The sequence below is a fragment of the Cotesia glomerata genome, linkage group LG5 (assembly GCF_020080835.1).
Source record: "Cotesia glomerata isolate CgM1 linkage group LG5, MPM_Cglom_v2.3, whole genome shotgun sequence".
NCBI classification, from domain to species: Eukaryota; Metazoa; Arthropoda; class Insecta; order Hymenoptera; family Braconidae; genus Cotesia; species Cotesia glomerata.
This window is the reverse complement of record NC_058162.1, coordinates 27436941-27452314: the sequence shown is the minus strand read 5'-3', so window position 1 is coordinate 27452314 and position 15374 is coordinate 27436941. Positions and strand designations below refer to the sequence as shown.

Below are 15374 nucleotides of genomic sequence, written 5' to 3'. Positions count from 1 at the left end.
AATCTACTTGTTATTTATTTTTGTATTTTTGCGCATGCGCAGACGTGTTTTTCTACTTTATCATCACAATAATTTGAGATTAGTGCACTAATATCAGTACTTTGTGTTTTTTTATGTACTATATATAATACTTACACACAATGCTGGTGACTAAAGCTCCGGAGAAGCTTGCTCCTTTGTATTTTTCAAGTTAAACGTCACCGCGACGCCAAACGTCAAAATCAAATATATTATCGAGCGAATACTACAAAATTAATTATTATAAATATTGTGATGTTAATTTTCATGTGATATGTGATGATGAGTTTTTAATTTTTTATTTGCCACGACGACATGCTCCCAAGCCGTCTTTTTATTTTTACTTTAGTGATAGTAAATTAAATTATTTAGTTTTTATTAAACAGCTGTACTCAGTTTTAGTTGATACGTAAGTACTTTGTGTACGTAGACGCATCAAGTGAAAGTGACTGATTATCAACATGGGAAATGTTGACACCAAACTCAATTTTCGTAAAGCTGTTGTGCAGCTGACATCTAAAACACAAGTATGTTTTTTTATTTTAATTATTATTCATTATTAATTTTGTTTTAGTTTAAATATTAAATATTCAAAATTTTTTAAAGAATTTAATTATTTCATCTCAAAAATTTTTTTAATTTATATTTTCATTGCGTTTTTGATATTATTAAAAAACTGACAATTGTCAGATTGTTGACATCTTTGTTAGAAAAAATGCTACAGATAGTAACATACGCGTAATTTTTTTCTTTTAATTCAAGTTATTAATTTATGACATTAAGCAGTCACTTGATAATTTTTTAATTTTTTTTTTTAACAAACAAATTTGTTAAAAAATTATTTTAAAAAAATTGCATTTTTAATTTTTTTTTCTCATTATTTTTGTCACAATTTATTTGTAAAAAAAAATTTTTTTTAATTATCAAATATTTGATAAATTAATTAAACGTGAAAATTAAGTTAGTCGACACTAAAAAATTTTTGATTTTTATTATTAATTAAAAAACTATTTTTTTTAAATTCACGTGTAGTTTTAAAAATTTTTGTTTTAATTTTTTAAAAATTATTTTTCAATAAAATAAATAATAAAAATTTTCAAATGTCAGCTAATTTAATTTTCATAATTTGCATGGATAAAAATTGAAAAAATTATTTTTTGATAATTTGTTTACTAATTTTCAGTTTAATATTTTTAGCATAATGGAAGCATTGAATTATTGATATAATATTCAGAGTATTGAATTATTATTAGTAGCCCTTTATTATAGAAACAATAAATAGTTTATTGAAATTAAAATCGTAGACATTTGGCTATTTTTTGTTTTATATTATTTAAAAAATAATACTAAAGCCAGCTGAACGTTTTTAATTTTTTGATTTATTTTTATTAATTAAATTATAACAAAAAAATATTTTTTTAAAATTGCACTTACAGTTTTTACAAGTAAAAAATTTTTTTTTATTTTTTTGTTATAATTTTTTTAAGAAAAAAAAATTCTAAAAATTTTTAAATGTCGGCTAACTTAATTTTCATTAAAAAATAACAATTAATTATTTTCAGGTAATTGATGTCGGCGACGATGACTTCTGGGACCAATTTTGGTCAGAAAACGTCTCAAATGTCCAGGACGTGTTTACATTAATACCCGCAACAGAAATACGTACTTTACGTGAAGAATCTCCCTCAAATTTAGCAACACTATGTTACAAAGCAGTGGAAAAATTAGTAAAAGCGGTAGATTCAAGCTGCCGAACTCAGCGGGACCAAACGACGGTGTTAAACTGCTGCCGATTGTTAACAAGACTGCTACCATACATCTTCGAGGACCCAGACTGGAAAGGATTCTTCTGGTCAAGTCTCCCTGGAAAGGAGCCAGAGGAGGAGAGTATACCTCTGGCACACTCGCTGCTGAACGCGATCAACGACCTGCTGTTCTGCCCGGACTTCACAGTGGTCTCGGGCCGCAAGTCAGGTCCAGAGAAAGCCGAAGACCTGGCGTCTATAGACAGCTGCGAGTACATCTGGGAGGCGGGTGTCGGGTTCGCGCACTCGCCACCGAGGTACCCTCACTTGGACTCCAACAGAACGGAGCTGCTGAAGCTGCTGCTGACTTGCTTCAGCGAGACCATGTACAACCCGCCGAACGACTCGGCTTTTGTTCCGAACAAGTGGATCCAGTATCTGACCAGTACTGAGAACCACCACGCGCTGCCCATGTTCACTTCCCTCTTGAACACAGTCTGCGCTTACAACCCCGTGGGACTCGGGGTTCCTTATAATCACTTGCTGTTTACAGACTCTCTGGAACCACTTGTTGATGTTTCCTTGCAAATATTAATTGTCACGCTGGACCACGATGTCAGTGGCGGAGCTGCTGCTTGCGAGGATCCGTCAATGGCTGCTGATAATTTATTCATCAATTATCTCAGTCGTATTCATCGCGATGAAGGTATATTGTCTATATTATTAAGAGAATAAGAAAAATTTTGTAGCCGGTGTATTTATATGATAAATCTTTGGATACATAATTAAGAAATGACCTTGTATCTCGTGAACTATTGACATTTTTTAAGATATAAGCTCATCTTAATGTTACATTCATCGAGACCTTTCATTTGAGTACCCACATCAATTTTTAATATATTTTATATATTTATATATATTATATATGTGTATATGAAAAATATATCAAAAATGCATGTGGGTACTCAAATGAAAGCTCTTGATGAGTGTAACTTCGGGATGAGCTTATATCTTTAAAATACATATTATATATATATTAGATAATTAAGAAATGATCTTGTATCTTATGAACTATTGACATTTTTAAAGATCTAAGCTCATCTTGATGTTACACTCATCAAGACCTTTCATTTGAGTACCCACATCAATTTTTTATATATTTCTATATATATATATATATATATATATATATATATATATATATATATCTGCCATATCAAAGCAAATTTTTTTTTTTTTTTTTAAGGGAGTTGGGAAAGAACGGATAGGGGAAAGGGGGGACCTACTCAGTGGGAATTTTTCCGTAATTGAAAAAATAATCAGACAGCCCAGACTGGGAATCGAACCCAGATCTCTCGGTTACGCGCCAAGGGCTCTACCAGTTAAGCTATCCGAGACAAGTACTGACTACTTTATTCAGTCACGTATATAAGACCCACCGAGCAAACAACGCCACCGTCCATCTTACGGTAAAGAGCCACCGTATGTATATATATATATATATATATGTAAAATATATCAAAAATGCATGTGGGTACTCAAATGAAAGCTCTTGACAAGTGTAACATCAGGATGAGCTTATATCTTTAAAAATGTCAATATTTAAGAAAGTACAGTGCAATTTAACTAAAACCATTATCTAATAAATCAAGATTTTTATTTTTTATAGTTCACATAGAGACTGCAAAGTTGCTAGTTTGTTATTAATTAATTTATTTCCCTTAAAAAAAAAAATTTTTTTTGGGTTTCAGATTTTCAATTTGTACTGAAAGGCATCACAAGATTGTTGAACAATCCTTTAATGCAAACATACTTGCCTAACTCAACAAAGAAAGTACATTTTCATCAGGAACTTTTGGTATTTTTTTGGAAAATGTGTGATTATAATAAAAAATTTTTATACTTTGTACTTAAAAGTTCAGATGTACTCGAAGTTTTGGTGCCTATTTTATATCACCTCAATGACTCGAGAGCTGATCAGTGTAAGTATGTCTAAAATAATTTTTTTTTTCATGAAAATTAACTTGGCAGATATTTAATAATTTTTTTCACAAATTATGGCAAAAAAAATGACAAAAAAAAATGCAATTTTTTAAAAATAATTTTTTTTTTAAATATAATAAAATAAAATAATTCAACAGCTCGAGTTGGTCTAATGCATATCGGAGTATTTATTTTACTCCTACTGAGTGGAGAAAGGAATTTCGGAGTAAGATTGAACAAACCATACACGGCAACAGTGCCAATGGACATTCCAGTGTTCACCGGAACGCACGCGGACCTGCTGGTGACCGTATTCCACAAAATAATAACAACAGGTCACCAAAGACTCCAGCCACTGTTCGACTGCTTGCTGACAATTCTGGTGAACGTATCGCCGTACTTAAAAACTCTCTCGATGGTAGCAAGCACCAAGCTCCTGCACTTACTGGAAGCATTCAGCACTCCCTGGTTCTTGTTCTCGGCACCGACGAACCACCACCTTGTATTTTTCCTCCTGGAAATCTTCAACAACATCATACAGTACCAGTTCGACGGGAACAGCAATCTCGTGTACACAATTATCCGCAAGCGACAAGTGTTCCATGCTCTGGCGAATCTCCCAAGCGACTGCAGCACCATCGCCAAGTCGCTGAGCAAGAAGCAGCGCAAGCAAATCCCCTCGACCAGCACCTCCACGGACAATGTCAGTGAAATTGTCATGGAAGGCTCTCATCCAGCGCAGCCTGCTGAACCTGGAACTCTCAACGCAACGCTGCTCGAGACTCCGGGGATCGAGAAGATGACTGAAAAGGAGTCCGCTCATCCTCTCAGCCCCGCTATTTCTGACGTCGATGTCAGCAAAGCAGCCAATGGAAAAGATCAAGTTTCTTCTCCTAATCAATCCAAGAAGTCTATAGTCCAAGTTAGTTTTTTTTTTTTTTTTTAATTTTGTGGCCAGTGTATTAAGAAATGACCTTGTATCTTGTGAACTATTGACATTTTTAAAGATATAAGCTCATCCTGATGTTACACTCATCAAGACCTTTCATTTGAGTACCCACATGCATTTTTGATGTATTTTTCATATATACATATATATAATATATATAAATATATATATATATATATATATATATATATAAATATATAAAATATATGAAAAATTGATTTTGGTACTCAAATGAAAGCTCTTGATGAGTGAAACATCATGATGAGCTTATATCTTTAAAATATATCAATAATTAAGAAATGACCTTGTATCTTGTGAACTATAGACATTTTTAAAGATCTAAGCTCATCTTGATGTTACACTCATCAAGACCTTTCATTTGAGTACCCACATCAATTTTTTATATATTTTTATATATTATATATATGTATATATGAAAAATATATCAAAAATGCATGTGGGTACTCAAATGAAAGCTCTTGATGAGTGTAACATCAGGATGAGCTTATATCTTTAAAAATATCAATAATTAAGAAATGACTTTGTATTTTGAAAACTATTGATATTTTTTAAAATATAAGCTCATTTTAATGTTACACTCATCAAGACCTTTCATTTGAGTACCCACATCAATTTTTCATATATTTTATATATTTATATATGTATATATGAAAAATATATCAAAAATGCATGTGGGTACTCAAATGAAAGCTCTTGATGAGTTTAACATCGGGATGAGCTTATATCTTTATAAATGTCAATATTTAAGAAAGTACAGTGCAATTTAACAAAAATCATATTTAACAAAGCAAAATTTTATTTATTTATTAAATGCTAGAAAATAATAATTCTTTTTTTGACAGAGAGGAAGTATCAGAGTAAGCGAAGAAAGAACGAGCACATCTAATCAATGGGTCCCTTCTGCGGATTGGGTGTATCAGTGGAAAACAAAACTTCCTCTTCAGACAATCATGCGGCTGTTGCAAGTACTAGTACCCCAGGTTGAAAAAATTTGTATTGACAAGTAAGTATTTTTTTTTAAATTCTATACAATAAAAATTAAATAAATTTTATAATATTTGATACTTTTCCAGGGGCCTGACGGATGAAAGTGAAATCCTGAAGTTCTTGCAACACGGCACTCTAGTCGGACTGCTGCCAGTCCCACACCCGATTTTAATCCGCAGGTATCAAGCTAACGCAGGTACCACCGCGTGGTTCCGTACTTACATGTGGGGAGTAATTTACCTGAGAAATGTCGAGCCGCCTATTTGGTACGACACCGACGTGAAGCTCTTCGAAATCCAACGGGTCTAATAAAAAAAAAAAAAAAATAAAATAAATCTCAATGGTTAATAATTTAATTTAAAAAAAGAAATAATTTTATTCGCCTTCTACATAAATATGCCTGTACAATTTTAATCAATTACATTTCTTATGATTGGATAGAATATATTTAATTGAAGTAAGAAAAGAAAATCTGTCGCTTAGCACTGTGTTGTCATTATCAATTATACATTGTAATATACATTATAATAATAATTATTATTATTATTGACTTATCGCTTCTGCGTATTAATTATTGTAACATTTAAATATCTTATTTACAGTTTATCTTGTAGCCTTTTCATAAGACGGCGGAGGCGCTTCGTCGTATTGCGAATTCGGAGGTATCAGAATAGCAATGTGATAAGGTGGAGGCGAAGGTGAAGGTAACGATGGAGTCGAGGGGAATAGCATTGAAGAAGAAATTAATTGTTGCTGGTGTTGATCCACTGGATGCTGATGCTGACTCGCAGGATGCTGAGTCGCCAGCGAGTTCATCGGTAAAGAGTTATTATCACCGCCTGGCTGCTGATGATTAGCTTCATTAGCGGCCTCCGTAGCCACTGTTGCAATGGAGATTTCAGGCACGTGGTAGTGGTGGTCGTTCCGGTTGCGGCGGAACAGAGTCGTGTAAAAGCAACCGGAGATCATCAGAGCCACCAACAGCCCGCAGAATATCAGAACATCTAAACCCTTGTCCGCCTGAAATAATTTAATTTAATTATTTAATATCAATTCGACGTTCTAATTAGCAAATTGTCTAACTTTATTTTAGAGAATCTTCTATTTGTACGAAAAAAATAATTAGTTCAGAATTTATTATCACTTTAAAAAATCATTTAATATCATTAATATCTAATCGAGATATAATGTTTAGATTTGAATCATTCAAATAATTTATAATTGAATTATTACTACCCAGAAAGAACAAGATGCCACTGGATATCATCCTAGATTATACTCAGTGATATCTGTGGTGAAAAAAAAAAACTTCATGGTAGCTCGTATAATCAAGATTATACTGAGTGATATCTGGATTATACCCATTGTAATCTGGATTATACTGAATGATATCTGGATTGTAACCATTGTAATCTGGATTATACCCATTGTAATCTGGATTATACTAGCTACTATCTGAATTTTTTTTCACTCAGTATAATCTGGGATGATATCCGGTGTCATCTTGTTCTTTCCGTGTACATCAAAATGTTAAAAAATCACCCTCTAAAAAATAACGAGTTAGACAAATTGCTAATTCATTTTTTAATGAAGAAAAACTTACCCGGTGGTTGAAATAAAATTTAGCGATGGAAACAAATCCAGTCGCTAAGATAAATGTTATCCAAACTCCGCAACGCAGTCGGTACCCAGCCAGTTCAGCGCTGCTTATCTCGGATATCTCGATTATTCCTCGATTTATTGCTGGGTCATTCGGTAGGACTCGTCGGACATGTGTGTTATTCGTTACATTGCTGTAAAAAATTATTTAAATTAATAGCTGAAAGGTTTAAGACGTCCTATTGCTATAATTATTATTTTTTTTTTTTTTTAATATTTTATCAGAAATAAATACACAGGAAGAAATTTTTAGTAATTCTGTTAAAGATAAAGTTCATATTATTGATATTTTTAAAGTTTAATGGATTACCAAGCCGCCATTTTGTCGGCGCGACTCCATCTTGTTAAAGTGTTACAAAAATGTTTTTATGACTTAATTGTAATTAAATTAATAAAAATAAATTTTTTTTTGACTTATTAACAAGCAGATAAACAAGATTTTCATTTTTTCATAATTTATGGATTAAATTTTTGATATTACGGCAAAAATATTTGTTTTAGAACAATTGAAAAAATGTTTAAAAATAAATATGAACGTCTGAAGAATCACAAGCGAATCACCCTGTGTATAAGAAGAACATGTTTCTCCCTCGAATCCTTCTAGAAGACCGTGTGTGTTTGATTTTAATTACTTGGCGATCCCGTGAGCCTGGTGTCCATGGTGACGCGTTGACTCGTGGACACTGTTGCTGTTTTCACGGTTTCTCGGTTGGTAAAGAACACCAACAGCACTGCGGTTCAATGTCCCTTCACAGCTCCTGGTGTTTGTCCAATTACCATGCAATCGATTCGGTGACACCATCGAACTATTTCCGGTTCTTCGAGAACTGCTCCTACCTACCAACAATTTTATTTTTTCTTCATATTTTATCAAATAATAATTACATTACTAATTAATTTTTAAATAAATGCAAATTTTTGGCCCTAAAAAAAATGTTTAAAATTTAATTTCAAAATAAAAATGTTTATAATTTTTTTTTAAAGCCAATATTTTAGCTGTAATTCCAAAATTAAAATCCTTAATCAAAGTCTCAAATTTTATTTTTTAAAAACTATCAATCTTATTTTTTAAATATTGATTTTTTTTAAAAAATCATAAAATTTTTTTTAAAAAATTAAATATTAAACTTTTGTCCAAAAATTTTTTCTAGGACCAATATAAAAAATTTGAAGGATTTATTTAAAAAATCTTGGCGCTACATATTAATAATATAATTTTACCACAATGCGTCTTCAATAATGGTACCGAAGATTGCAAAGAAGATGCAGAAATAGCTGCTGTTGCAGCGTGATATCTTCTGCACCCACCACCAATCGCGCGGGACCTGCCCGCTGGTTTATTGATCCAAAAATGCATCAGTCAATGCTGATAAAAGTTTCCACAAGATCACCAATACTAAACAACCCTATCACTTATTATTAAACTTATTTATTAATACTCTTATTATTACTCTACTATAATTATAATAACTCCCACGTCATCATGGTATTTTTATCAATACCAGCCTTGGTTCTTCCAGTTTCATTAGCTTATTATATTGTCCATACTGAACCAAAACACACCAATTTAATCGTCATTTTTTATTTTTTTAATTTCATTCTCAATAAATAATTATTTAATAAAAATTATTTTATTAATATTTTCCAGTTAATTTTATTTATTATTAAAGATCTTTGATGTAACAAATGAGACGCGAGAGAACGCACTGATTCTAAATAAAATCCCAGTATCTCAACTGCTCCTGCGCTGCTTTTTTATTATCTATGTACGATCACACGCTCAAGTGTATGGAGTGTGTTGGGTGAAATTTACTATTCACAAATTTGTACACGGAAAGAACAAGATGACACTGGATATCATCCCAGATTATACTCAGTGATATCTGTGGTGAAAAAAAAAATTTGAGATAGTAGCTATCAAAATCTAGATTATACTGCGTGATATATGGATTATACTCATTGTAATTTGGATTATACTGAGTATAATCCTGAATTATACTCAGTGTCATCCTGGATTATACTTAGTATAATCCTGGATTATACTAGCTACTATCTGAAATTTTTTTTTCACTCAATATAATCTGGAATTATATCCAGTGTCATCTTGTTCTTTCCGTGTACTTAATTATTTTATTTATAAAAAATAATTTTTAAGTCTGTTTTAATTAACTTAAAATTAAAATTTTATATAAAAAATTTTAAAGGATAATGAAATTTTATTATACTATTAAATTTATTAATTACAGTAAAAAATCAATTCTGCCAGAGTCTGAGAACTTTGTCTTTGCCTCCAGAGGCAACTCTCATAGCGTCAGGAGACCAATCAACAGCATAAACTTGATCAGCGTGTCCTGGCAAGTCCTGAGCCAAAGATTGAGCCTTGACGTCCCAGACCTTGAGCGTGGAATCAGAACTACCACTTACCAGTAGCCGAGAGTCAGCACTCCAAGCGATTGAGAAAACAGCCTGAATGTGACCGTGCAAATTTTTAATAAACTTTCCTGTAACTGCTTCCCACAATTTTATCGATTTATCAAACGAGGCTGATGCAATTAGCCGGCCATCCGGGGAAAATTTAACGTCGTTTACTAACTGACGGTGGCCTGTCATTCTCGCTGCAATGTAAACAATTATTGTTACTTATTATCAAAGAATTTTATGACATTAAATTAAGTCACTTGAAAATTTTTTAATTTATTATGACAAGACTGCATTCGAAAATTCTCTATCTTTAGATACATAATTAAGAAATGATCTTGTATCTTGTGAAATATTGACATTTTTAAAGATATAAGCTCATCCCGATGTTACATTCATCAAGAACTTTCATTTGAGTACCCACATCGATTTTTCATATATTTTATATATTTATATATATATTATATATAAAAAATGCATGTCGGTACTTAAATGAAAGCTCTTGATGAGTGTAACATCGGGACGAGCTTACATCTTTAAAAATATCAATAGTAAAAAAATTACAGTGCAATTTAACAAAAGTCATTATTTAACCCAAAATTTTACTTATTTATAGTTCACAAATCACGATAGTCACATAGTGACTGCAAAGTTGCTAATTTTAATTAACAAATTTGTTCAAAAAATTATTTTAAAAAAAAATTATCTACTGCTAAATTAATTTTCATAAAATTTTAATAAAAAAAAAAAATTACCAATAGGTTTTTTATCTTTCTCCGGGTTCCAAAGATAAAGCGTAAAATCATCGGATCCAGATACCAATTTTTCGTCCCCCAAAGCTTGATAGCGTTTCAGAGCTCGCTCTTGAAGATCCTCAGGGGAATTAGGGCTTTTAACTATCTCAAAATGTCCAGTCCTTAGAGCATAGTCGACATTTAGTGCCAAGGTATTGACCCAGTGAGCATGTCCATCCAAAACTCTGCAAAGAACACCCTGAAAATAACTAAAAAATTAATTTATTGCTTAAAAAAAACAAAAATATAATTACTTACATCCTCAGCTCTCCAAACTCTGATAGACCTATCCTGCGACCCGGAGTAAATCAAGCCACGACCGCCCCAGCGGACGCAGGTGACACTCCTGGTGTGTCCAGCCAACACTCGAGTCGTCTGTCCGAGCTTAGTGTCCCAAATCCTGAGATCGCTGTCCTTAGAAGCGCTCACCAAGTACCTGCAATCCGGATTACGGTGGTAAGGTTCCCAAGACAAGGCTGTGACCCACTGTTTGTGCCCCTTCATCATTTTACCAATCTGCTTTCCAGTTTCTGGATCCCACAGCATTATCACTCCGTTTTTACAAGCTGAGGCGAGTTTGCTGCCGCAAGGGGACCACGATATGCAGAGAACCCAGTGCTTGTGACCTTCGCAAGTGTACAAGGGAGTCTGGGTGTGAATGTCCCAGAATCTGACGGTGGTGTCACCAGACCCACTGGCTAAACTCTCTCCGTTTGGAGAAAATGCCACGGATATTACTGCTTCTTTATGTCCTATATTAAAAATAAATAATTTTAATTTGAATTAAATTAAATGAAAATTAATTTAGTTTAAATTAAATAATTTTAAGAATTTTATAATAAATAAATTATAGAAAAAATTTGATATGCAGAAATTTAAAAAAAATAAAAAATACAATTTTTTAAAAAATAATTTTTAATAATTTAATAATTTTTTTAAAAATAATTTTTAATAATTTAATAACTTTTTTTTTAAATAAATGATGGCAGAAAAAATTACATTAAAGGTAGCAGTCACTTAATTATTTTTTAACAAATGGATTTTTTCTAAAAAATTATTTTTAAAAAATTGCATTTTTTATTATTTAGAATTTCTACATGTCAATTTTTTTTCTACTTTTTTCTTGCCTTAATGTATTTGTTAAAAAAATTAACAAATATCTGCTAAATTAATTTTCATAAAAAAAAAATTGACATGTAGAAATTTTAAAAAATAAAAAATGCAATTTTTTTTAAGTAATTTTTTTTAATAAATTTGTTCGTAAAAAATTCTCTAGTGACTACTAACTTCAATGTCATTTTTGACAATAACTAAATTATTATTAAAAAATTCTACATCTAAAAATTTTACAAAAGTACAAGTGCAAATTTTTAAAAATATCTTTTTTATCACTGATTTGTAACAAAAATAAAAAAAAGTGTCAAATGTCATATAAATTAAAAAGTACTTTATACTTTTTATAATTAAAAAAAAATAATTTATTTATATATTAAGTAAAATATAAAAATGACCTTCGATGGATCCGGTGCATCGAGTAACAGCGCGCACTTTGAAAACAGCTTGTGGTTGATAAACAATATCAATAACTTGTTCGCAATCATTGCCCTTTAAATTTTCCTGAAGACTACCGACGACTTCTACGTCGTTTATGAAAAATGAAATTGGAACCGGCTCCTCTTGTTGGAGTAAACTATTGCAGATTCCCTCCAACTGCTTGGCGGTTGTTCCTCCTGGTAAATTAAAGGTCTCTGGGAGAATTTCACCTTTTTCAGACTTGAACCTTGCCAATACTGTGTGGACTGTTCCGTCACTTTCTTCCATTTCTTCGGATTTTCTTTTATTCATTTCTAGAAATTTATTTTAAATAAATTTTTCCTGACAGTTTTTAAGAATTTAAGGTTAGGATTTTTGTTTATCAAGTAACACATAAATTACATCAAATAAAAATGATGCTGATTAGTAATTTTAAACTTACCTAGTTTAATTATTAATTAGTAAAATATTTACAATAAATAAATCATACTATTTGTAATGATAAACTTTTAAAATGTTTTAAAGTGCAAGCACGTGGGTTTCAGCGCGGCGACAAAATAGACACTGAATAGTTGCGCGCGCAGTAATGTGACAAAATTTGGGACGGCCTCTTTTACCCAGATTCCGATTACACAGATGGCGCTATTACCCAGATCCCTTTGACACATATCCCGATTACGCAGATTGTGATTAAACAGATTTTCTATTACACAGATTACTTATTACTCAGATAACCGATTACACAGAAAATCTTTAACGCAGATCCCGATGACGCAGATAATTTCAATTTTTAAATGATAAATGCCATAATAAAGCCAAGCACTAAAAGTGCCTGAAATTTTTAAATTGCCGCCATCAAAACATGCCGGATGAGCATGTAATCTAGCTATTGGTTGAATTTAAGGTTCAAGGTGTGCACGGAGCGCTTTATTGAAGTATCTACAGTGTATATGTGTAAAATCCCGCGTTGGTTGAATTTTTTATTAGATACTTGATATAATGAATCAACAAATGAATCAACAAAATTACAGGTTAAAGATTAGAGCTATATAGGTAAGTAAACATATTTATTATTTATATTAAAAGTTCGGGTTTGAAGTTTAAATATAATTAGTTCAATTACCCCCAAGCGGGGATGAATCGAACCATTTGACGCGTTTGCATAAATTAATCATTTAAGAATCAATGTTGTTTATTGACTAATTTATGGATCGATAATTAGAGAAGACATAATAAATTACCATTCCAAGAAAAAAAAAAAAAATTAAACAAACGGTTGACCCTGAAGGCCATCCCTGCAACTTCCCGCCACTTACATACCTAGGCGCTTAAAATTGCACTAATAATTGCTCTTCGAGCTGAAAAAAACAACTTATGTCTTATTTTGAGCTCTCCAAGCTCAAAGAGATAGTCTTTCTATACTTTTGACATAGAATTTAATTTCACATAACTTCACACTAATAGATTTGTTTATAGTTAAAAAGATTTGTTAATATTTAACAAATCATTTATTAGAAGCCATTTGTTAGGCCTTAACAAATATTTCTTAGTATTGAAAAAGATTTATTAATACTTAATAAATGAATATCAGATTTATTGAATACAAACAAATCATTTTGAATACTAAGAAATATTTATTTAACATTAAAAAATGGTCTCTAATAAATGATTTGTTAGCTATTAACAAATATTATTTAATACAAATAAATCCTTCTATCAGTGCAGTCAATTCGTTCAAGAGATATCATAAACGAAAGAAAACCGAAAAGTGTTTTCTGCACATAACTTCACATAATTTCACATAATTTCACATAATTTCAGTCGATTCGTTCAAGAGAAATCATGAACGAAAGAAAACCGAAAAGTGTTTCCTGCACATAATTTCACATAATTTCACATAATTTCAGTCGATTCGTTCAAGAGAAATCATGAACAAAAGAAAACCGAAAAGTGTTTCCTGCACATAATTTCACATAATTTCACATAATTTCACATAATTTCAATCAATTCGTTCAAGTGTTTTTTCCACATAACTTCACATAACTTTACATAATTTTGCATAAGTTCATATAACATTTCTTTTAATTCGGATCGTTTTTGATGAGATAGTATAATTTTTAAACTTTTGAGCTCGAAGAAGCATAGAAAAGCTATCTCTCCAAGCTCGGAGAGCTCAAAATAATACATAAATTGATCCAATTATTATACGAGGGATTTTCAAATCGAAAAAATTTACCCTGATTCGTTCTTATATTTGGACCTATTTTAATTTTTACATATGTTCACTTATGTACATTTTCTTTATATATTTCAATATATCTTTTAATATATAATATATATATAACTTTACTTTTTTAATAAATATTTGTATTATTTTTAATAGTTTTTAAATTTATTAATTACTATTGATTTTATATATTTCTTAATATATAAAGATTATAATCTATAAAATTTTTAATTCAAAGTAGGGGAGAAGGGGGTCAATTGAACCCAAAAATTTTCATCAATTTTTATTATTCGAATTAAAACTAAATAATATTTTTTTTTTTTCTTGGAATGGTAATTTATTATGTCTTCTCTAATTATCGATCCATAAATTAGTCAATAAACAACATTGATTCTTAAATGATTAATTTATGCAAACGCGTCAAATGGTTCGATTCATCCCCGCTTGGGGGTAATTGAACTAATTATATTTAAACTTCAAACCCGAACTTTTAATATAAATAATAAATATGTTTACTTACCTATATAGCTCTAATCTTTAACCTGTAATTTTGTTGATTCATTTGTTGATTCATTATATCAAGTATCTAATAAAAAATTCAACCAACGCGGGATTTTATACATATTCACTGTAGATACTTCAATAAAGCGCTCCGTGCACACCTTGAACCTTAAATTCAACCAATAGCTAGATTACATGCTCATCCGGCATGTTTTGATGGCGGCAATTTAAAAATTTCAGGCACTTTTAGTGCTTGGCTTTATTATGGCATTTATCATTTAAAAATTTAAATTATCTGCGTCATCGAGATCTGCGTTAAAGATTTTCTGTGTAATCGGTTATCTGAGTAATAAGTAATCTGTGTAATAGAAAATCTGTTTAATCACAATCTGCGTAATCGGGATATGTGTCAAAGGGATCTGGGTAATAGCGCCATCTGTGTAATCGGAATCTGGGTAAAAGAGGCCGTCCCCAAAATTTCAAAAATTAAAAATACGTGAAATTTAACAGACACTTGATTTTTTAATTTTATTTTAATA

The 15374-nt window shown here is 31.1% G+C and overlaps 3 protein-coding genes across 4 annotated transcripts; 1 reads left to right on the top strand and 2 right to left on the bottom strand.

Annotated features, from left to right (window-relative positions):
* Positions 1–112: 112 nt before the first annotated feature.
* On the top strand, positions 113–6061 carry LOC123265237 (protein HID1). Its single transcript, XM_044728895.1, has 6 exons — positions 113–545; positions 1581–2469; positions 3515–3745; positions 3905–4668; positions 5559–5719; positions 5790–6061. The coding sequence occupies exons 1-6, from the start codon at positions 480–482 to the stop codon at positions 6010–6012; spliced, it is 2334 nt and encodes a 777-aa protein (XP_044584830.1). The 5' UTR covers positions 113–479; the 3' UTR covers positions 6013–6061.
* LOC123265245 lies at positions 6055–9894 on the bottom strand. Of its 2 annotated transcripts, none has more exons than XM_044728908.1 (4): positions 9787–9894; positions 7995–8199; positions 7307–7496; positions 6055–6723 (listed from the first exon to the last, which is right to left on the bottom strand). In XM_044728908.1, exons 2-4 carry the CDS (start codon positions 8162–8164, stop codon positions 6307–6309), a joined length of 777 nt encoding a protein of 258 aa, XP_044584843.1. In that variant the 5' UTR covers positions 8165–8199; positions 9787–9894; the 3' UTR covers positions 6055–6306. The 2 variants fall into 2 exon arrangements, with proteins under 2 accessions (XP_044584843.1, XP_044584842.1); XM_044728907.1 differs by lacking the exon at positions 9787–9894 and adding an exon at positions 8584–9428.
* LOC123265241 (notchless protein homolog 1) lies at positions 9554–12674 on the bottom strand. Its single transcript, XM_044728901.1, has 5 exons — positions 12550–12674; positions 12086–12421; positions 10833–11326; positions 10536–10773; positions 9554–9977 (listed from the first exon to the last, which is right to left on the bottom strand). The coding sequence occupies exons 2-5, from the start codon at positions 12417–12419 to the stop codon at positions 9616–9618; spliced, it is 1428 nt and encodes a 475-aa protein (XP_044584836.1). The 5' UTR covers positions 12420–12421; positions 12550–12674; the 3' UTR covers positions 9554–9615.
* Between the last annotated feature and the right edge of the window lie 2700 nt (positions 12675–15374).